The 22,269-nt window shown below is 41.2% G+C and overlaps 1 protein-coding gene across 1 annotated transcript in view; it reads right to left on the reverse strand.

The window, feature by feature from the left end:
- Positions 1 to 13,448: 13,448 nt before the first annotated feature.
- Positions 13,449 to 22,269, reverse strand: part of LOC146829785 (nicotinamide N-methyltransferase-like) — a 75,392-nt gene continuing 66,571 nt past the window's right edge. Inside the window, exon 3 of the mRNA XM_085608500.1 lies at positions 13,449 to 14,108. Coding sequence (XP_085464626.1) covers positions 13,673 to 14,108 — 436 coding nt within the window. The 3' untranslated portion in view covers positions 13,449 to 13,672. The remainder of the gene's footprint in view (positions 14,109 to 22,269) is intronic.

A 22,269-nucleotide genomic window follows, 5' to 3' on the forward strand; every position in this document is an offset into this window, starting at 1 on the left:
GGACTAACAGAGTGACTCCAAGGGTTAGTTTTCTGGCAGCCCCAAGGACATTAAAGGCTACCACCATCTTGAAATTACACTTTGACACAGCCTAAGTAAGTCTTGAACCCCCAATAGGTGGCCCCCCAGCCCTGGACCCTTGGTTGTTGTTCTAGAGTTGCCCAGATGACTAAATTGCAAACTGGGGTCTTTAAAACATTTCAGCCAAAAACTACTATGACAATCAAGAAGAGACCGGGACCCCACCTGAGGTACACTCCCAGGTTTTGTATTTTTTGTGGTATCATTTTTTTTTGTTAAATCTTTTTATTGATTTTGATTTTTAAACGGCAGTAACATTTATAAACAGTGTTACATGGTTATCAGCGTATGTTTTTAGGTCACTTGCAGCAGTTCTTTTAACTACAAAATCTTTACAAGTGATTATACGTTGAGCATGCATGCATGCCAGTACCAATTACATTACATCAGGACGGTAATCATTGTACCAAGTCTCATCTTGTGAGAGAGCCTACAACTTGCCATGTATAGGCAGTAACCTTGAGTTGCTGAAGTGATGTAGGGAAGCATGATAAACTGTATTATTTACCCACACTGTGGGGAGGGATTTAGAACTTGGAGCTGAGTTGGAGTACCTCCCCTTGCCTACGCGTGGCTGGGGGAATGTCGTCTGCTATGTTTATGCCCAATACTGCAGCCATACACCCCCCTGAACGTACCAGCGCCTGTCTTAGCTGTAGGGTTAGCGCCTGTAGGTGCCCCAGGAATACTAGTCGCGTGTGCGGCATTACCCCTCCAGGATGGGCACCAGTGCTGGTTGGACTGGCAGGTCGTCGTGTTGTAGCTTTGCCACAAGGATCGCCTCCCAGTGTGCAGCTATTTGTACTTTCCTAAGGCCTGTTATTTGTTCGCGGTGAATCGCGATGCCCTCTGCCCTAGCCCATGCGAGTGTGGAGTGTCTCCAAGCCTGGAAGTGTGGAGGGTTAGTAGCCTTCCATCGCTTTGTAATGAGCCATTTGGTAGCTATTATACCCAAGTCCAGGAACCTAGATGTAACCTTGGTGCTGCGCGTTCCGCGGAATCGATGTAACAGGTATATAGGCCATTGGAAGGGTAGTTCTCTCTCTGTGCAGGCCTGTAGTGTGTCTGCCATGTCTCTCCAATAGGTGTTAAGACTGGCACAGCTCCACAGCATGTGTATGAAGTCTGCGTCTACCACAGAGCATCTAGGACATGCGGTTTCAGTACGATGAATGTATCTGTTAATTTTGGCCGGCATGTAGTAAGCTCGCTGCATGATGTAATATTGGATTTGCCTGAACGTCGCATTCCTGGGTATCGTACCTGTCCCCACTCTTTGTCTGAAAATTGTCTACCTTGGTCTTGTTCACATTTAAGCCTGAGGTGGTCTAAATTGATCGCCGCGTGTTGGAGCTGCGAGGTTGCGAACCATCGTATCAGGCGTCTGCCTTGTCCCATTACATGCAGGTATTGCATAGTTCGGTATGTGTGTGGCTCGGTTGCTAGGTCTCCCCAAAGTGCCGTAAGCACAGTCAACAAAGATCGGTGCAGGAGGAAATGTCCCACGGGGAGCTCGTCTTCTGCTATCATGGTCTCATATGGAATCAGGCCGCCCTCCCGGTAGAGGTCACCCAGCCTCTTGACCCCCTGCCGGGTGTCACTGCTGTAAATCAGTGGTGGTAAACGTCAACTGACTTTTTCAAGCACCCTCTAGAGGTAGGGCAGGGGTGTACGGCATGATACTGCAAGTTATATAAAGGCTTCGTTTGTAACATCTGGGTGCTATGCTCAGACATATAGACTCAGGGGGTCGTGTACATTCGCCCGGGTGAAAGAGCTGGAGAATCTGAAACCGCAAGAGCAGCAGAAGCATGGTCACATTGTCATCACATTGGTGTCCTGCCATCCATCTGGCCACCCATTGAAGTTGTGCTGCCAAGAAGCAGTGTTCTAGGGATGGTGTGGCCAGGCCCTCTTGGTCAGTGGGCAGATATAGTTTTTTAATTGCCACCCTGTGTCTGTTGGAGCCCCAAATGAAGTCCCTGACCAACCTCTCTAGTGCAGTAAAAGTGAAGGAAATCAGCACATGAACGGGCAGATTGGCAAAATAGTACAAAAATCTCGATAAGGCCACCATTTTTACTAAGGCCACCCTGCCAGTCCCCGCAAGAGGAAGCGTGCTACAGAACCGCATCTGGGATTTGATGACCGTGAGCGTCCTACCTAGGTTGCCGTCCAACAGATCCATCGGCTGGCAATATATTCAGATTCCAAGATATCGGAATGTGTCTTCAATCCATTGCACCCTTACCCTGTTTAGCACAAAGCCCGGGTCAGGGACACCCGTTCCGAAGGCGTAAAGCTTACATTTACCAGCATTTACCTCGAGGCCAAAGATAGACGCAAATTCCAGCATGATTTGGGCCAGATTATCAGGTACATTGGCGATGTTGTGAAGATAAATTAATAGATCATCTGCATATAGCGATACCTTATGTAGACCGTCCCCTAGCTGTATGGCCCCCGGAATTTGCATCCGTATTGATTCCGCTAGCAGTTCCATTACAAGAGCAAAGAGGAGGGGGGACAACGGGTAGCCTTGCCTCATCCCCCGTCGCACTGGAATCGCCTGCGAGATGTATGGACCCGTCTTCACCCTTACTACTGGGTTTGTGTAAAGTAGGCGGACCAATTGTAAGAAGGCAGGGCCTAGCTTGTACCTCTCAAGCACAAAAAACATATTATTCCACTCTAGGGAGTCAAAGGCATTCTAAAGGCAGCCTGCTCTCAGATACGTGCTTACAGAGTAAGTGGCTATGCAGAAGGAATGGTGCAGGTTAAAAAAGGTGCTGTGGGCTGGCACAAAACCATTTTGATCTGCATGTACCAACGCAGGAACCACTTGTGCCAGCCTTTCAGCCAATACCTTCACCAGCAGCTTATATTCAGTGTTGAGTAGGGCGAGGGGCCTATAGGAGCTCATGTCAGTTGGGTCTTTGTCAGGTTTGGGCAACGAAATCAGGTGTGCCTCGCGCAGCGACAGGGAAAGTCGGCTCGCAACCTCTGCGGGTGTGTAGAGGGCATGCAGTCTTGGGCCTATTGTCACCCGATATGCTTTGTAGTACTCCGCAGGGAGTCTATCTGGACCCGGGGTCTTCCCCGTGGCCAGTGACAAGATCGCTTCCTCGATCTCCTCGGGTGAGATTGACTCATCCAGGATATCACTGAGTGCAGTTTCTATCTATCCGTCATGGCATGTGGATCGCAGCTGCAGTGGGATTGGTACAGTTGATGGTAGTGTTGTGTCAGGGCCTTGTTGATGTCTTGTTGTATGTATATCAGCATTCCCTCGCTAGTTTGTAGCACTTCGAAGGGTTTGCGGTCGTGTTCTTGGTGGATTAGCCAGGCTAGAAGTCGACCCGCCCTGTCGGCCGTGGCATGTGTACGTGCTGTGTGTGCCGCAAAGTTATGAAAGTAGAGACGTTTTAGTAGCTCCGCGTGCTGCGTGAATAGCGTGTCCAAGCACTGTTTATCCCTGCCCTCGCCTTCCCCACCCATTTCATACTGTAGTAGCCATTTTTCTATTGCGGTTTGTTCGGATGAGAGCTGCCTGCGAATATTCCAGAACAAGGGAACCCAAAGGAATTAAGACAGGGACCTTGGGCAATTTCATGTTATAGAGAACAGTGGTCCCTATTCAGGAGGAATACAGTGTGATAGATAACCATACACTTAGAATAGAATGTATGTCTTTTGTCCAGCCGGACAAGAATTTATTTTCATAGTATTTTTCAAAAGTAGTATCAAATAAAACATTCAAATGACAAGTGGGCACAGCCGTGACCAACAGAACACAAGACAGAACAATGAACACAGAATTGGCCAAAAGGCAAGCCAAAATGGGTCTGTACAGTTGTTCTCAGTATAGACAGACACAAATTAATCATTTAACACCGTTGCACAATGTGTTATAGCTTGAGTCTAGTGCATAGGGTGTTTGGGTGTCGACGACGTTTCAATGCCACATTAAATATAGGGCATCATCTTCAGGACAAACAAATAATGCACTGCTGTCTTGATAATATATCACAACTTTTTTACAATTCTTTACATAGAGGTGGTGACATTGCTCTACTCTATGCTGAGTGAGGATTGAAATTCGTGTCGCAGTGACGACGTTAAAAAGGAGTTGGTTGAATTGATGCTGATTTATGGTGCCTAGTACAGCTTCGTCATGAAATGGTGAATTATTGCAGTGTTTCAACGGAGAAGAGACAAGTGAGTATGATAAAAACCAGTCTGCATATTAAAGGACGACGAACCGGCGCAGTGCCTGATCATGCAGAGCTAGTTATGGCATACTATCGGCAGAAAGTGAGGAAGGACTGGTTAAAGCACACTATCAGATGTTGAGCGCTCCTGCGCCTATAATGAACCGTTGACTCTCTGCCACCTTAGGTAAAGTCCCCACTGCCTTCTGGGTTCACCCATGAAAATATTTCATTCACCTTCGCACCGCGCCATTTTTTTGTTCCTCCTGAATCACTGGAAACACCTTGCTCATGATCAGGCACTGCGACACGAATTTAAATCCTCACTCAGCATAGAGTAGAGAAATGTCACCACCTCTGCATGAAATTCAATCCACATTGTTCACGCAACTCCAAGCACCTAAGTCACAAACGTTATGCTGAAAACATGCCTAGTATTGTGTCAAATGTGGTTAAAATTCTTCCTTTCCATTTTTTCTCCCCCTTTTTCTCCCCTTGTTCCTTTTTTGTATGTAAAGAATTGTAAAAAAGTTGACCCAGACTCTGTCCCCTCTGCTTTCATGTTCTTCTCGACTTTGATCCAGGCTTGGATCTCTTCAGACACTTCGCATCTTCCTGGCAGCAGCACTTCTTTGGCAGCTCCCATTGAAATCGACGAAGCGACCCGACACCTGGGTGAGGTAACATGAGTACTCCCGTGCTCCCGTGGGTGTTGTCCCTAGAAGTTCCTAAGTCCCAGAGGGTTTGGTCCTGACTCACTTCTAAGTGTCCCTAATGTTTAAAAATCTTATCGCGACTTTCCCCATAGAAGCTAACGGGAGCTCGCGGCTGTGTTCACACACTGCATACAGCCCCCGTGAGTCCCCTGTATCACTACCTTGGGTGGCTCCTTGGGGTCCCAGCGATTCTACAGGCTCTAGGCCTTGTGTCTAGTTAAGTCGTGGTTCTTATACCACTATTTTAGTATATGGTTTGGCTTGCCTCAAGAGCCTGACGTGTATTTGTGCTATTTTACTGTAATATTTGAAGTGTAACTTATGTGTTTTGACCTCTTGTCTCATAAAGAGACTAGGAGGGTGTGTTGAGTAATAAATACATATATTTTATATATATACCTGGTGGGGATGTCTTTCATTTAGCCATTCAATTGATTATAGACTGGTAAAACAAGCTGCTTTACATTCCTTCAAGACTTAGCCTGAAGGCTGCTCTCCATAGCTACCACTAGGATAGTTTTCAATAAAGGTTGTCTTTAACCTATAACCAATAAGGGGTTGTTTGGACTGGCACAGGGTTCCCACTATAACTAGTGGACAGCATATACCAGGCCAACTTCTCACAAGTGGCTATTCAGAACACATGTATCTCTCTATACTGCATTGCACAGCAGTTTGTTCTTTATGTCTGAGTTTTGAAGGATTAGCTTATATGGAGCCTCGGGAACCAGAAACACGAGAGGATAACCAGGCAGGAGAAGGCCTTAAAAATCAAAATGGCTTGCGCACCTTGACATGCCATGTGTGCCGTTTTTTAGCAGGAACAACTCCATCGGCGTCAGTTTCTGATGCAATGTAAGCAAAAAGCTTCTCACTTAATACTGCTTAATCTTTTAGAATTTCTGGGGAATTTCCCATGATTACATGACTTACGCCCAGGTCTATTGTAAAGTTGGTACCAGCATTTTTGAGTTTGCTCTTCTGGGAAAGTCATGTAAATCTTCACAGGCAAACTCCTCACAGCTAAGCATAATAAGGCAGGTAGGTGCAGCTACATTTTGTATCATGCACTCGACGTCACAGTACTGATGGAACCAGTACTCATTTGATCCATCTTAGCATGCCATTAGATTCAAGAGGTCATGATCTTTCTGAACATAGTCCACCCACAAATGACAAAAGAGAGTGATTGCTCAATATATAACTTTCTCAACAAAGTTTCTCTCACTCATATTTTGAAATGATGTGCCTGATTTTACAACTATGCAACAGAATATGACAAACAAAAGAGTCCGCTTTGAAAGAGAAGGTGAAGAAGATAAGGAATGCTCTTCTGAACTGCAGATCTTTGGAATGCAGTCTAGTTGATCTGAATCCTGAAGCAGGAACTTGTACTGGATGCCCATCATAACCACATCCTTCCCTGTTGGGAATAGATCTGAAAAGCAGGAGCTTCTAAAGGTTTTCAAAACACACTGATTTCACCTGTGGCTTGCTTCATGTAACATCCTTAGAGTACAGAGGGTGAATACTATAGGGTTCAAATATTTCAGTAGACTTACAACTGGGTGTTCCCCCGAAAGTTACAGCTACAGCTTTGTAGAAGCGTTTTTCTCTTTTTGAGGTATTCTATGACTTTCTACACTTTTTCTATAATAACCGATTCCAGCCAAATCTTACTATTCTTTCTTGGCACACCATTTACTAGAACTACAGGTGGCTCCTCTATTTCTCGATCTATCCATAGAGTTTCAATATTCTGTTTAAAGTCTGGTAGAAGGTAAATAACTTTTCCACTCACTTGGTGGTCATTTTCCAGCTTTTATTGGCATTCTCATTGTTGCTTAAAAAGTGTATACTGTGAGGATCAGAAGGAAGTGGATTAATTTCTAATTTGTTGTGAATAACATGAGTAGGCAATTTCTTAACATCAAGTTTGCTTATGCAATACTTATGCAGCACAGTAGAAACACAATCTAACAGGAGGGAAACGTTGTTTGGTTTTCATGGGGACCTTACTCCCTCAGGACACTTCACCCCCTTGGATGGTCAAGCCCCTACTATGCACAGCCTTTGACCTGCATAAAGCTGCTTAAGGAGAGCCCTTTTCCTTAAAAGACTCAAGCCTATTTAGGTGGTTCAACCTCTACTACATACAGCCTCTGCACTGATCAGAAGTCTCCATGCTGAGTCCACTCACGACAAACAAGCACACTTTCTTAGTTGGTCAAACCCATAATACTCACAATCTTTGCCCTTTGCACAAATCCTAAGAGATAGCTCTCTCTGTTCAGACCCCCGGCCATCTTGGGTGGTCAGGCCCCTTATACACACTGGCTTTGCCCAGGAAGAACAGCTTGAGCATGGAAAGTGAAAAATGTAAAAACATTTATTAACCTATATTAAGTTTAAAAAAGAAAGTATAATACTGAAAATTCATCACAAAATAGAAAAGCTAAATTGTCATTATGCTTAAGTTAGTTAATTAGATTTTAATTTATGTTAAAAACAACTCGAAATCAACTGAAAAATATAAAGGTTAAATTGGTTAATTAGTGGTTTTTTATAGTAATAACATTTTACTGTACTTTGAAAAAATAGAAAAGAATGTGACATTATAGTAAAAGCATCATTCATAACATTACTTTTAAACCATAAAATAACATTCAAAAGCACCAGTTCTCATTCAGCGAGATAACTATTACTGCTGTACACAGTGCATTGCTTACGACATCACATATTACATCACTCATGAAATGATCAATGACATTAACGATGACATCACAGATGACATCTCATATGCCATCATTTATGACCTTACTTATGCCATCATCCAACCTAATTTTGTTCAAATCACTCTATAACCCACTAAAGTATTTCACATATAAATATAAGTATGAAATGGTGCAAAACCATGTAAAACAGGAACTGCCCAAAATTTTGTCCATGTACAAAATAAATATAATTGGTGTGAAGATAAGTGGTATTCACTGTATTACAGGTTAAAAGGTGTACATTATATCTACCAATAAACTATCTAATACAAACAATACCTCAGAATAACAAAAGTTAACACTGCGCACATATACAAAGAGATGAAGAGGTATGTTTGAAGCAGGTTGGGTATTAAATCAGGGTATATTCACAAATATTTAATGGACGTATGTCATGCCATGAGTGCAGTAATATGTGAGATCCATAATCAGTGCCTGCCGAAAGCTTGACTTACAGGAAGATTGTTGAACTATAAACATCAAGTTTTAGTGTTTTTTAGGGACAACTATCACATTGTCAGCTCATGCACCAGAGAAGTGCATGTGGGATTGTTCTGGCCGAATAACTTCATGAAACATGTCAGGATGGCAATGTGCCTAGGTTGGATGAAGCAGTCTCCTCACTGTATTGAGGCCAGGAACAGGTGCAGCAGGTTTGCCATTTGTGAGTGACCCAGTAACCCAGGACCTAATTTGCTCGGAGGAGCCCTGCATTGCTCATTGAACTAAGTACCATACCTTCCACCAGCACACAGGTGGGAAACATGGATCACTTGTTTCACCAACCACAAAGGAAGAGTAAATATTGCCCCATTCATATATTTATGCAAGGTAATGCACATATGGCAGTAGAGGGAATCTGGCCTGGCACCTCATGCAGATTTATCAAAATTGGTTTTAAATGCAATTCTACTATAGAATTTCTGTCCTAAGTTCAATTATCCAAATATAATCCATGATGTATGATCAAGTCTAATTTTGATTCACAACAATGTGTCTAGATATAGAAAATTGATTTGCATAGTTAATGAATTCTATCACAAAAATAAAACTAAGCATGATAGCAAAGTACAACAGCTATAAAATAAATTCTAGGATGCTGCGGCCGTAATTATAGGATGGGGTCCATTTACAACAACAATCTGTGTTTTAATATGCAAGGCATCTATAGGAGAGACTCTGTAAAGGTACCTACTTGAAGGTACCAAAATCTCTCAATAAACACAACGGCTCTTTTTAGAGCCACTCAAGATCTAAACACATAAGCTTGATGTTTATCTGAAAAATATTTCTTTTTTTTTTGCTTGAAGTCGCGCACCCGACGCGTTAGGAATCGCGCACCCAATGCGAGAGGAGACGTACACCCAATGCGTGCACACCAGGGGCTGCGAGTGGAGTCGTGCACCCAACGCAGGAGGAGTCGTGCACCCAACGCATGCACACCAGGGGGCCGCGCTGAGCCCCGCGCTGGGTGCGCGACTCCTAGTTTGCTCGTAAAAAATAAATATCACTGATTTCTATTCTCCCCTTTATACAATGTTGTGGACTGTGGGGGAAGCCCAAATGACCCCACGGTCCCAGCCGGCTCCCCACGTCCTTCGGGAGCCGGCACTGCGTTGCCACACGGGGAGCTGCTAACATGCACCCTGAGACTTTCAGGACAGGAGCGGACCTGAGCGTCCCACCAGTTTTGAAAATTTCATGAAGATTCGTCAACCGGCTCCAAAGTTATTCCAAATAGAGTGTTGCGGATTTCCTATGGATAATAGGTCCTAACTATAACTACCTACTGGCGACCGCCAGTAGGTAATATATATATATATATATATATATAGAGAAAGAGAGATAGATAGATAGATAGATAGATAGATAGATAGATAGATAGATAGATAGATAGATAGATAGATAGATAGATAGATAGATAGATAGATAGATAGATGGATAGATAGATAGATAGATAGATAGATAGATAGATAGATAGATAGATAGATAGATAGATAGATAGATAGATAGATAGATAGATAGATAGATAGATTTGAAATTTGGAAATGGAGTCAAAAGAATTATAGGTTTTTCATATCCACCTTAATGTTAATCAGTTTAATATATCTCTCAGTTTGGAATATACAGAAAGCAAATTTGTTTTTTGGATTTATAGATTTTTGTGAATGAGAGAAGGTTGGAAACAAGACATTTTAGGAAGGCTTCATCGGATAATTCAATTTTACATGCTTACTCACCACATCTCAAAGGGCAAATAGACAATATCCCATTTTTATGAGCCAATCAGAACTGTAGTGACGTTAAGGAATATGAAAGGATTGCAAAGGAGATTTCATCAAGAGTCAGTAGACAGAGCCCTAGCTCTAGTGAATGAAAGCCAGGATTTTTATAAAGACTCAGTGGCAATTTGTTTTTTTGTCACTACCACTGACCTTGCTATTTGTATCAGCCCTCTCATCATATGTTTTCAGTGTCAACTCCAACAGCAACTTTTCCGCCAAGGAAGCAGTTACACCTGACTTCTAGTTCAAATTATGGTCTAAAAAATCCAGATTCGAAACATTTGAAATGAGTCTCTTGTATTTTCTTAATTCTGTGGAATTTGGGCATCCTGTGTTTCCAAAATATTGGGATTTGACCAATTTGTCCACAATTCTTGCTCCAGCCCGAAAGATTGGGTAGCCATGGATTTTCAAGCTTCAAATTCATTATCGTCAATAACCTGACAGATTCACATTTCATTTTACCCAACAAGATAAATGAATGGAAGACACCAGCTTATGGAGTTTTTGGAAAGTAATATGGGATAATTGCCTTTGTGTCTTTAATAAGATCCAGACTTCCCTTCACTAGAGCTGCACAAATCCTTATTAACTGACAGGATGCTGCTGGAGTTGGAAGTATATGATTCACTCAACCTATCAGACTTTTTACAGACATTGTGGAAGATGTTGTAAAAATGTAAATACAATTTGGGGCATTAAGCATAATTTTGAAGACAAAATGAATCCATCATTTTGTTCATTTCTTAGGGCAATGCTTTCCGTTTTACAGCATTGATTCCATCAAGATGGAGTTCAGGTGTACCACACCTTTGTCATAAATACAGAATGTTAGCACTCTAGTTGCTCATTTGAAGCCCCAAAGGTCAACTCTAAACAGATGTATACCCTTTTGTATGTCAACAATATATTTGTATTTAATCAGACTTCTATAGGTCTCAAAACAAGTCTATGGGGCTACATAGCTCTACATAGAACCACCGTTTAAGTATTTTTACAGAAAAATAAAATGTAGTTTTTAGGGAAAGAAAAGAGTTCTCTATTTAACTGGTACTTGGATAATGAAAAGGTGGAAGTGGCTAATATTCACACCATCTTAGGCAGAACATTCTCTGGTACATTAGGTTGCACACTATAAATTTGTGCAATAAAGCTCTTCAACATAAACATTTGTTTCCACTTTTTATACCTTTATATGAATTGGAAACACTTGCACTTCCAAATTCAAATTTATAAAAACGAAAATGCTCCCACTCTAATTTACACTTTAGAGAATGACTCAATCAGATCTCAGTCATTTTTAAATAATTGTGAGGGGAAGATCTTTTGAAAATGTTGTTAACTAATTTCATTTATGCAGGCACAATTGTTTAGATTAAAACTTGGTATAGTGAGTACAGATGCGCAGGCTCTAGCCAACATAATGTTTTAGGAATATGAACTGCAGCATGCTCCTCTTTGAGATATTTCCCTAATGCGGAAATAATGTAAGACTCCATTGCTTACCCAGTTTTTGGGAGAAATTTTAGAAGAGCCATTGAGTATTTTGAGTGTAAGAATGGATGGTCGACAGGCATAGCCGGCTTCCTCAAATTCCAATCTTTGTGCTCTAGCTATACACTGGATAATTGTAGTTGTGCTTCTGTGAAGTTTTATAATACAGTATTGTAATGAAATTTAATATTGAAGTGGCTCCCTCATATTCCTCTTTTAACATCCCATATTATATTGTACATTTTATTATGTCCTTTAGTCAGCGAAATTCTCTGAACATCACTGTTGAAAAATGTTTTATTTGTGACCTTTTCTCTAAGGGTACTCAAAATATATTTTATGTTTTGCAGTTATGTCCTTGAAAAAAATTGGCTAGATTTAAATATGTCTTACCTTTAGTAACGTGACACAATCCAGACACACACCAAATGTTCATGGGTCTGATAAATTCCACCCAATGACCTTACCTGTTTTAAAGCGCATGCAATGTTAGCTCATTTCTACTGAAAGTGATATCATGGGTATATTTGCAGCATTTTATGTAGTGTGAATATTTGTATCTCTGTGGTAGCAATTTTACTTGATTTTATGATGATTATCATTGAAAACTGGTGAGAAAATAACAATGTCAAATACACATGTTATTGCCATTAGAACCCTATGGTTGAACTACAATTGATCCCCAGGGAGTTAACTCGCAGGTTGTAATGAAAGTACTTGTTTTAGTTTGCCTGTCAGAATGCTTTACTGAAATGGATGAGGACGACATTTGGATACTCATAGAAGCTGTTTCCTCCTTTTCCTCTCCACAGCACTAACCATGATTTCTATACAAATCAAACTCAGTCATTTTATTGATTTCTAAAGTGTTTTAAGTGTTGCAACTTTGATTCAATCAAGATGGATTCAGGTGTGAAACTCTTTTGTCCATCATAAGACTGCTAGTGCCCTAGCTGTTCATTAGAACACTGCGAGAAACTAGAGCAGAACATTAAAGAAACTGCTGACTGATGGCTGCTGGTGGAAATAAATGTTTCACTCAGAAAGTGAGACTTGTTTGTCACATGTCTGAGAAGGATAATGTGAGCTTTTGGAAAATATGTTCTTAACATCTAGGAGAAATTCTTTAAAGGAAACCATTTTCTCTCAAACACAGTTCTTCTAATCCCACTAGAGAATCAACAATTTTCAAAGGGTAAAGTCACCTTTGCACACACCACCATATGTAAACGTAGGAGGGTATCATCAACAAATGACCTATATTGTGACTAAAATAAATTATCTTCATTCGTATGTTTTCCTTTTTGTGACCCTCTGAAACAGACTTACAATACAATGCATCTCAGTGAGTACCAGGACCCCGCCACCTTTGTTGGATCCCACAACATGTTTGGCATGAATGCAGGGTCCATACCCACCATATGTCCCCAGACATCAAAGCATATCTGGACAGCAAAGGTGAAGGAATCACTAACATTTTCTGGAGGGTAATCCCTTCATACCTATTTGAAGACAACTTTCTCAAAACATACTGAATAGATTTACATCAAATAATGAAAAGCACACTTTCCGAGTAATGGTTTAATTAATTTGGTGTAAATCCATTCAGCTGTATTTTGCATATGAAACTGATCTTTTGCCCCCTCCCCTCTTCTTGGCCTGTGCTTGACAGATCAGTGCCAAATGTTCCACGGAGGAGTCAATAAGGATACACTTTTTTAGGATAGTTTTGTGTTGATTGACTGAACAATGCCAAATATAATAATTTAAAAAAGGCCTTTGCAAGGGAATCAGATTCTTTGGTTTATAATTAAATCCAAAACACGTGAAGTCAGAAGTTCTCAAAAAGAAAGCCATGCTGAGTAGTTAGGATGGCTTCATTGTTTATTGATTGGATTTATGCATCAACTACTCACAAACAGTTGTAATCACTTTTGTCACTCAGCATCTTATATTCAGCTTGATGTACCATGCTCAGCTTTAGTAAAGTTTCAGTATGATTTTAATGAAAGTACTATAGATATCATGGGAACAATGCAAAACAAATGTCATGCTCGCCTAAGCTTGCTTTTCCATCAGGGTGCCCTATGGCCATTCCCTCCATATAAAGATTACATTTCTCTTTCTTTGCGCGCTTTTAAAACAGCAAAATATTTATAATCTGTTAAATAATTCATCTTTTCTGAATCCCGTTGATAAATGTGGAATCCCTCAATGACATAACCAGCCCCCTTGACAGCATCCTTCAGAAAAACCTCCTCCAACCAGAAAAGAGGAAACTTAACGTCCCCGCACATGTAAAATGTTGTTTGGAGGACTGTAGTCATTATCAGAACTCCCCCGGTCCTCAGGAGTGTGGAGACATTTTTCAGGGCTTCGCAGTAGGACTTCTTGTCTGTGACAAAGTGCTCCAAACAGTGCGCCAGGAGCAGACAGTCAGCCTGGGGGTGGGTGACGGGAGACAGCGGGTTACAGCTCGTGACATCAAGTTTCAGAACTCGTTTGAATTTTGTTTTTAACATATCTTGCTTCTCAGTCCATTTCTCTCTGAAAGCAAAGAGATACAACTTGATTATCACGCTTTTAATTGCTGACTCCCACATGTTTCTTAAATATGCTGCTGTGATGGCTGTTATGTAACAATTTATAGAAATGTTCTCGTTTGCTGCCTCCACGACCGCTGCTTTAGACTTTGTACCACTCTCTGAACAATCTACAATCTATGAGCTCATCATATAGATGTCTTTGCATTACACCCTTCCCTGGCTTCCTATTAAACATGCTGGGGTCAGTTTTGGTCTTGTTGAATGAGTTGTCTGCTTGATATGAAAGAGCCTTGTGTATGTTTATGAATAGGCTCCTTAGCATGCCAAAACCCCGGCATTTTGATCAAGTCATTGACCGATCCATTTACAACTAGTGCCTCTTCCACATCACAGATTATTAGGGCACTTGTATAGGAGCAGTCATTTCCCTCGCTGTTAATCAAACTTTTATGCAACTAAACCCTCTCACCCACAAAAGATACACCATGGGAACCAATTTAAGAAAACTACTTCCAAACTGTTCTCTGAGAACATTACTTACCTTTCGCTTGGATAGCAAGAGGCAACACAAAATAGTCCCCAAAGTAATTCTTTCCAGATACTGGTAACACCTAACACTGGAAGATGTATGTCCTCTGAGACCCGGCACAAATAGAATGCACCCATTGACCTCATTCAGGCAACAATAGCACCCACTGACCTCCAATAGAAGCCTCTCTTCTTCAAGTGTCTTCCGCAAATAATACACTACATTTCAGACATCATTTTGACATGACAAACTTGATCCTCAACAATATCCTTGACCTGCTTTCCCTGACAGAAACCTGTTAAAAATGGCTCCTCCCTTGTGATATTGGACAAACCCAACGCCACTAGGTGGCACTCATTCACAGAAACCCATTTCAGAGTATAAAATATAAACACTGCCCTACCTAATAATCTCTGTCAGCACAAGTGAAATCTGCAAATGAGGTACATCAAATTTCAACCAGCTACCACCCTCCCAATGATGACTCTCTCTTTGCAGAACAACTGATAGAATTCAGAATATAACACTCAGTCAGTCAGTCAAAGTCCACTTTATTCGATTAATTAAAATCATAAAAGTATTCTACAACAAATATCTTACGTTCATATGATTTAAGAAACAGATTAAAACAGTATTAAACAGTAAGTAGATTTAAAAAGCAGGTTAAAAAGGCATTTATTACACAAAATTCATTATAATTTGCACTCAACACTACAATAAACATGAATTCAAGTATCTGTCCTCATCTGTGATTCCAATCTTAACCTTGATCTCTTACATCTAACAGATGCAGCCAAAAAGCTAGCAGTGCAATACATGATTACAGGGGAAAGCAACATCTGTAAGTATAACAACGCAAGCTTGTACTGCATGAAACCCAGCTCCTTCAAAATTGATTTTAAATATCGGGTACGAGGTTCGTGATAAAAAGAACAGAAGAACAGAAAATGGGCATTATCCTGAGTGGAGAAACCATCGCATTTGCATGGGGACGATTCCTCGAGCTTACACCAGTCTTTCTCGTCCCGCAGCACCATATAGATTTGATTAAAACGGAATTTGGATTCAAACCTGCCCTCCTAGGGGACTTCAACTTTCACTAAAAGATAGAGTTGACAAAGCAGCGCTATCTACTCAATGAAGATCTTCCTTACCGAGGCCTCACACTCACTCATGATAAGATCCCACACTTGGATTGATAATCACCAAGGAAGGACTCCTGGAAGCAGAGCTGGATCTCAGTAGATTGATCAGAGCTCCACTTAATTATTTTCCCTCTCCTCTTTTCCAATATGGTGACTACTGAAGACCAAATACAACCAAAATAACAGGTAGAGGCTACAAAGGTGTTCATAAGTCCAACCTTGCTTCTCATGCCACGGCCAACCTCAATAAGACCACAACTACTACAGCTAAACAATCTCAGAAGTCATGAAGAATTGACACCCAAATCTAAAGAGACAAAACATCCAAATGGTTCTCAAAAGATCTGAACAAAAAAGAGGGTGACTCAGACTGACAGACAAAGCTAGGCATTATAGACAAAGACTGAACAAAATGAAAATGCATTTGAAACCAAGGCACTAACCATTTTGAGGAAGAACTACTCTAAAAAAAAACAGTCCAAATAAATTATAAGCGAATATCAAACTAAATACAAACAATCCATGTCAGACAGCAGAATTGAAAGCTGTCAAAATACTCACATTTATTTCAGGAAAAAATGATAAAACATTGAACTTTCTCTCACCAGTTAAACAACAGCTCAGGTCTGCATAGTTTTGAAATCAGTAGGCAGTTGGTCATCTTTCAAAGAAACCACCCAATCTGCACTCACGCATACCATACCGCTGCAGGGATTGTATAACAGGGATTACCACCTCTCTTGCACTTCTTAGAACAACCTGACTACTGCCTCACTGCCTTAGTGCAAGCATGAGACAATCTAATAAAGGTATTAGATCTCACCTCTATAGAAAAACAAATCAGGAGCAGACCTAGAAGATATGAACAATGTCATCTCTATCTCTCACCTGCATTTTCAAGACAAAGTACTGGGAGGTCATGTGGAAACACAACTAAGTCAATTAGATGCAGAGCATACCGTTCTCGGTGACTTCCCGTGAATTTTTGGTTCTAGTTGGAGATTGCAATCATTCCCTCAAATAGTCAGTGACAATCATAATTAGATTAGACTCATAAGTAGCTTTTAATATAGTCAACTACTTCTCCCTCTTAAAAGCCCTGAAAAAATGTTTGGACAATTAAAGCATTCATCTCCACCATATGGCTCCATCAATGATTCATGTCTCATTTACACAATTGCTTAAAACAAATAAAACATTTTGGTCCTCTCTGACACCAATCTGCCCTTCTCTGTGTAGAAGAAGAAATACCTAATCGTATACCCTCCTAGCTCTTCAGTGCGCATCTTTTCATTACGGCCTCTCTTGAAATCCTACAACATCCCTATCATCTATCTGATGACAACACAGAGCTTCTCCTGGAGATAATGCACCAATTGTAAACACTATCCTTTTTTATACCATGCAGAATGCACTAATTGTATCAAGGCAAGGCTTCACAATCTCAAGCTACATGACAGGAAATTTCACTTCATCAAATGCAGCGAACCTGGGATTCATTCTGCATTAAAACTTGAATTTCACACCAAGAGAAATTCCTACGTGAAAGGTGCACAATATCATATCCGACTCCTCAGGGAAAAAAAACATAAATAAGAAAGAGTTTAGCCAGTTGTACAGGCTGCAGATCTCTCTTGAACCAACCATGGGAATATACTAATGACAGGCATTACCATACTCCATTTCAAGCTCTAAAAGGCTCCTCTAGATGCAGCTGCAAGTTTTACATCATGAACGGAATGTTTGAATATGTCATTCTACCTCTTTTCCCCCTGAAATTGTTATCATGGAGTCAGGAGGATTGTTTTAGTTTGTGTACGTACAATCCAACATCTTAAAACCTGGCACATAAAATGTAAAGTGGGCGGATGTTGCAGAATTTGACTCCATGGAGTTTCACGGACTTACATGAAAACTCTACGAGATCTCACGCCTTTCTGTCAATGGGCTGACATAGGCATGTTGCCTTGCTCGAGCTGTGATGTAGTGATGGGAGCACGTTCCACACTGAAAAATATGTGTGAATGGCAACACATGGTGCACCAGGGGGAGCAGATACTAGGCTTAATTTTGATGCCACTCAGGTAGATTTTCTACATCAGTGGCAACCTTCTGACTGCAAATGGAAGTGACGATCCGCAGCAGCCTGGCTTACAAAAATCTCAGTGAATGTCCTCCTAGGGACTGGAAATCATGCTAGGGGGTGCATAATCTCACTCACAGTGGGCAACTTCCAAACCTGGAGCCGATAATGAGTAAAAGATTTTCCAGGTAGTGTTTGGCAGAATTTGGCCGGAACTCCGTGTTACTCACAGGGCAAATCCAATATATTGAACTCTACCCAATAGAATCAGATACAATCCCGCCTATGGAGCTTTTCAAAAGGAGCTGTAAGAGCTAGTATAGTAAAAACACTACAGCCTTGAGTAACTGACTTCTTTTTTTTTTTTCATTATCCTCATATATGCCACCAAATGATGTTTGCTCTAAATGGGAACTCTCCGCGCCTTTCACACAGACCAGCTCGATTTCCGCCCCCGGGGTCTGTGTGCAGCAAACCGGGTTCCCCCAGAGGTAGGCTGTCTCCTTGTCCAACTCCTGTTCCCTTCTATAAACATAGTGAGTACTAGGGAGAACCGGACCACAGACCCCTGGCATCATCATTGGACAGGTGTTATTATTTCTTCACCCAGGCCATTAGTGCAGACCAGACCTTATTGGTACTCGCTTCGTCGCAGGCCATGTCTGACTGGCTAATCATCGTGATGATTTTTAAACAGTCCGCAAATCTGGGTGGGGCCTCGGACTTCCATTGTCTACAGATTTTTCTCCTGGCTATAACTATCACATAAAACACAAATTGGGAAGCAGCGTTCATCTTATACCCCGGTGAAAGACAAAAAAAAACAGTCTAGGGCAACATATGATCGGTGTAGATAGAACCTCCTCTAAAAAGCTACATATAGCCACCCAATAGCTAGAGATCTTTGGACAATTAATAAACATATGTTGATCGTCAGCTGCCGGAAGTTTACACCTGGGGCAATAATAATTATCTAACGCTACCCTGGATAGTGTAGCCGGTGTCCAATAAACCCTATAGGCTGTAAATAGATGGTTCCTCCTCAAATTAGCAGGTTTAATTACTCTCTGCGACATTGAGAATGCAACCCTCCACATTTTCTGTACCTCCTCCATGCTCCCTATTAAACCGTTGCCCCAGAGTTTCCCTACCTCAGAATCTAAACAATCCTCTACCCCAATATGTGCCTTATACCAGAAGGAGACCTCACGTTTCAAGCCTCCCCCCTGCAGATGGAGTCTAAGATCGGGATGTCCGCTGCAGACCCCCATGATTGTCTTGCCCACCACGCGGACAGTTGGTAACTTAAATCTGGTTAGGGACCTGTTGGTTAAATTTACAAGGGTCTCCCAGTCCATAAGCCTAGAGTCAAGACATAGGTCTCCCCATGTTTTAATCCCTGCTGCTTTAAGTGGCTGAGACAATTGATCTAAAAGGCATTCAGGAGTGCCTGGGGAGTCCCAAATTGGAGCATATAGGTTATAATACGGTATCCCCAAAGTTTTCCGGATGTATCCCCAATTTTTAATCGCCGTCTGTAGGATCTTAAGGCGGACCTTTTGAAAGAATTTTTGATCCCCAAATTTAAAGAGGAAAAACTCAAAGCCCTGTGGCTGGCCATGTAACGTTGCCTGGAAAAGGCGGCCCTGTGAAGAGAAGTCCAACTTATTGGCTAAAATTCTAAAATTTTTAAAGTGAAAGGCGTGGCAGTATACAAATAAATCAGGTAAGGCCAAGCCACCTACATTCAAACCTCTCCTCAGTTTCTTCCAGGCAATCCTAGGTGATTTTGTGTCCCATATAAACGATCAAATCTTCCCTTGAAGACTAGCAATATCTTTGTGATTAAATGATAATGGGATAGAATTAAAACGAAACGTTATTTTGGGGAGGATAATCATTTTAACAAGATTTACTCTCGCGTAGATATTGAGTGGAAGGCTTCCCCATCTTACCATTAATTTACATGCTTCCTTCACAACTCTCTGCCAACTAGTTTTTGGGATATCAGCCAATTTTTGGGTTAGATGTATTCCGAGATATCAAATTTTTTGTTTAGCCCCCTCTATAGGGATTAAATTGTTCCAGCCCATTATATCTGTTTCTTCCTTATTAATTTTATACCCAGATACTCTTCCAAATTCCTCCGCTAATTCAAAGAGCCACGGGATTGCCTCAACATGGTTAGAGGTGTACAGGAGGAGGTCATCAGCGTACAGGGCAGTTTTAAGCGCTAACTCTCTGATTTTAAAAGGTGTGATTGTGCTGTCCCTTCTAACTGTACAAGCAAAAGGCTCTATATAAACGTCAAATAATAAAGGGGACTTGGGGCATCCCTGCCTCGTACGTCTAGCAATATTAAACAATTCTGATAGGCCACCATGCACTAAGACCTTTGCTCAACTCGGTTTTCATAAACCCAGTTGATTTTCTACCTGATGACCTATGTTTTTTTTTGACCCTGTGATTCTTACATTTACTGGATAAATAAACATTTTACCCTCTTGAGGATGGTTCACAAAGTGACATCCAATTTGTTGGTTACCAGTTCCCTTATGTACTCTGAGTCTTGGTAATTTGTCTGTCCACATTGTTGTACTATATAAAATCCAAAACATAAAAATAAAAACAAATTACAGCGTCATGTCATGATACATTGAAGTGCTAAGGCGAGTGCTTTGTTTTGGAAAGGGAAACTAACTAGGAAAAATAACTAGGAATGTGAGACAACCACATTCTTAGGAAGAATCACCAAATAAAAGAATGTCATAATATATCTAACATGATTTGGGTGTGCCTGAGTTTGCATGCATTAGCACACTAAAATCAAAATATTTGGGTTTACCAATTGTTGCTCAATTTGCACTGAGAATTTAAAACTCATTGTTACACAATCAAATCCTCCCTTGGATAGTTGGCTCCATTTGTTTTCAGACTGCTCGTTGCAAGGAGTATGGTATGCTTGCAAGCTGCAGGGATTCATATTAGCCCTTTATTGGATGAGGCTGCCTCCAACTTCTCTACCTCTCCAGCATGCAGAGAGACAATTTCTTGACAAAAAGATCAAATAATAATAAAAACGTATATGACCTGGGTGGATTCCAGAGATCTATTAAAAATAAAAGTAAACAATCTGCAAAATGAAGGGGTCTCAATTGTATTCCCTGAGTTCACATCAACAGTGTCAGTGACCCAAGGGAATCCAGAGTGGAATGTGTTATATGAGCAAACTCTCTCAGACCGGCAAGAAAGCAACACATGCAACACAGGTGCCAACGGAAAACTGTGTCTGCAGGCAAGTCCCAGACCCGTCGAAAGTCCAGATGAGGAAGTAGTACTCTCTGATCCCTAATGAAGATCACAGTGTGTCTTCACAACCAGAAATGAAAGACCACTATTATTTTACCCATATTAGGAGTCAAAGACTGATCTTGATGTGCTTAAGGCCTAAGGAAGTCAGAGGTGAATACACCACAATGACGAAACATGTGTTTGCTGTGTAGAGTGTAAAACTTCTGTACACTAATTGCTGCATAAGAAAAAAGGAATCAAAGACGTATCTGTGGATTGAATAAAAAAGACAATAGAAACATCACGTGTTGGACATTTGAACTTTCTTTCCTGCTGAGTGCTCAGAACAATTTATATTATACATTTTCAACCCTCCTTGTTTGGGTTATAGTTAGGATGCCCCAAAACACTGTGTATTGATCTGATATTCAGTCCCATTCTCCGGTTACTTTGTGGATATCACCCACTTGCCTGGTCCCCTTCCTAATTGTACATGTTATTAACTTTTCATGGATAGGGAAACATTTCACAGGAGAACAGTAGCATGCCGTACATACTCCAGCAGTATCAAGATCAACGTTAGTCTTTACAAGGTAGTGAGTTACATGTCAGAAAGGTCAGCCCACAATTAGGAGCATTATTTCCCATTCTAGTCTGCACAAGCAACGTGCACAGGTGACTCTCAGAGTACGACAGGAGGAAATGTTGAAAGAGGAGGGAAAAAGAACAAATCAACAAATAGCCAAATGCATCACACTATTCACCAAACAGCTGTTGATGCAGTATAATGGATCCTTGTGTTATGGGGATGGTAAAGTATGGTTGGGATCAACGCCTCACATACTATGTGTCCTTGTAGTCAACAGAGGTCAGAGTGTGGTAGATGCGCAGATCAAACCCCTTTTGACAGGTGCAATTGCCTCACCCCTCAGCCATCATTAGCTACAAGCAGGCAGTCCTGCAGTATTCCACCCCACACCTGGATGTGATCACAGATGCACCATCCCTTCTGTATTTCCAGGCTCATCAGAGCACTCTTACATCCAGACCAATTGGACAACTCCCATCTCCACTCCTTTATGGAGAGACCTGTAAGGGACTTTCAAAATATGGA

Source organism: Triturus cristatus, chromosome 5_2, assembly GCF_964204655.1.
Source record: "Triturus cristatus chromosome 5_2, aTriCri1.1, whole genome shotgun sequence".
Lineage (NCBI taxonomy): Eukaryota > Metazoa > Chordata > Amphibia > Caudata > Salamandridae > Triturus > Triturus cristatus.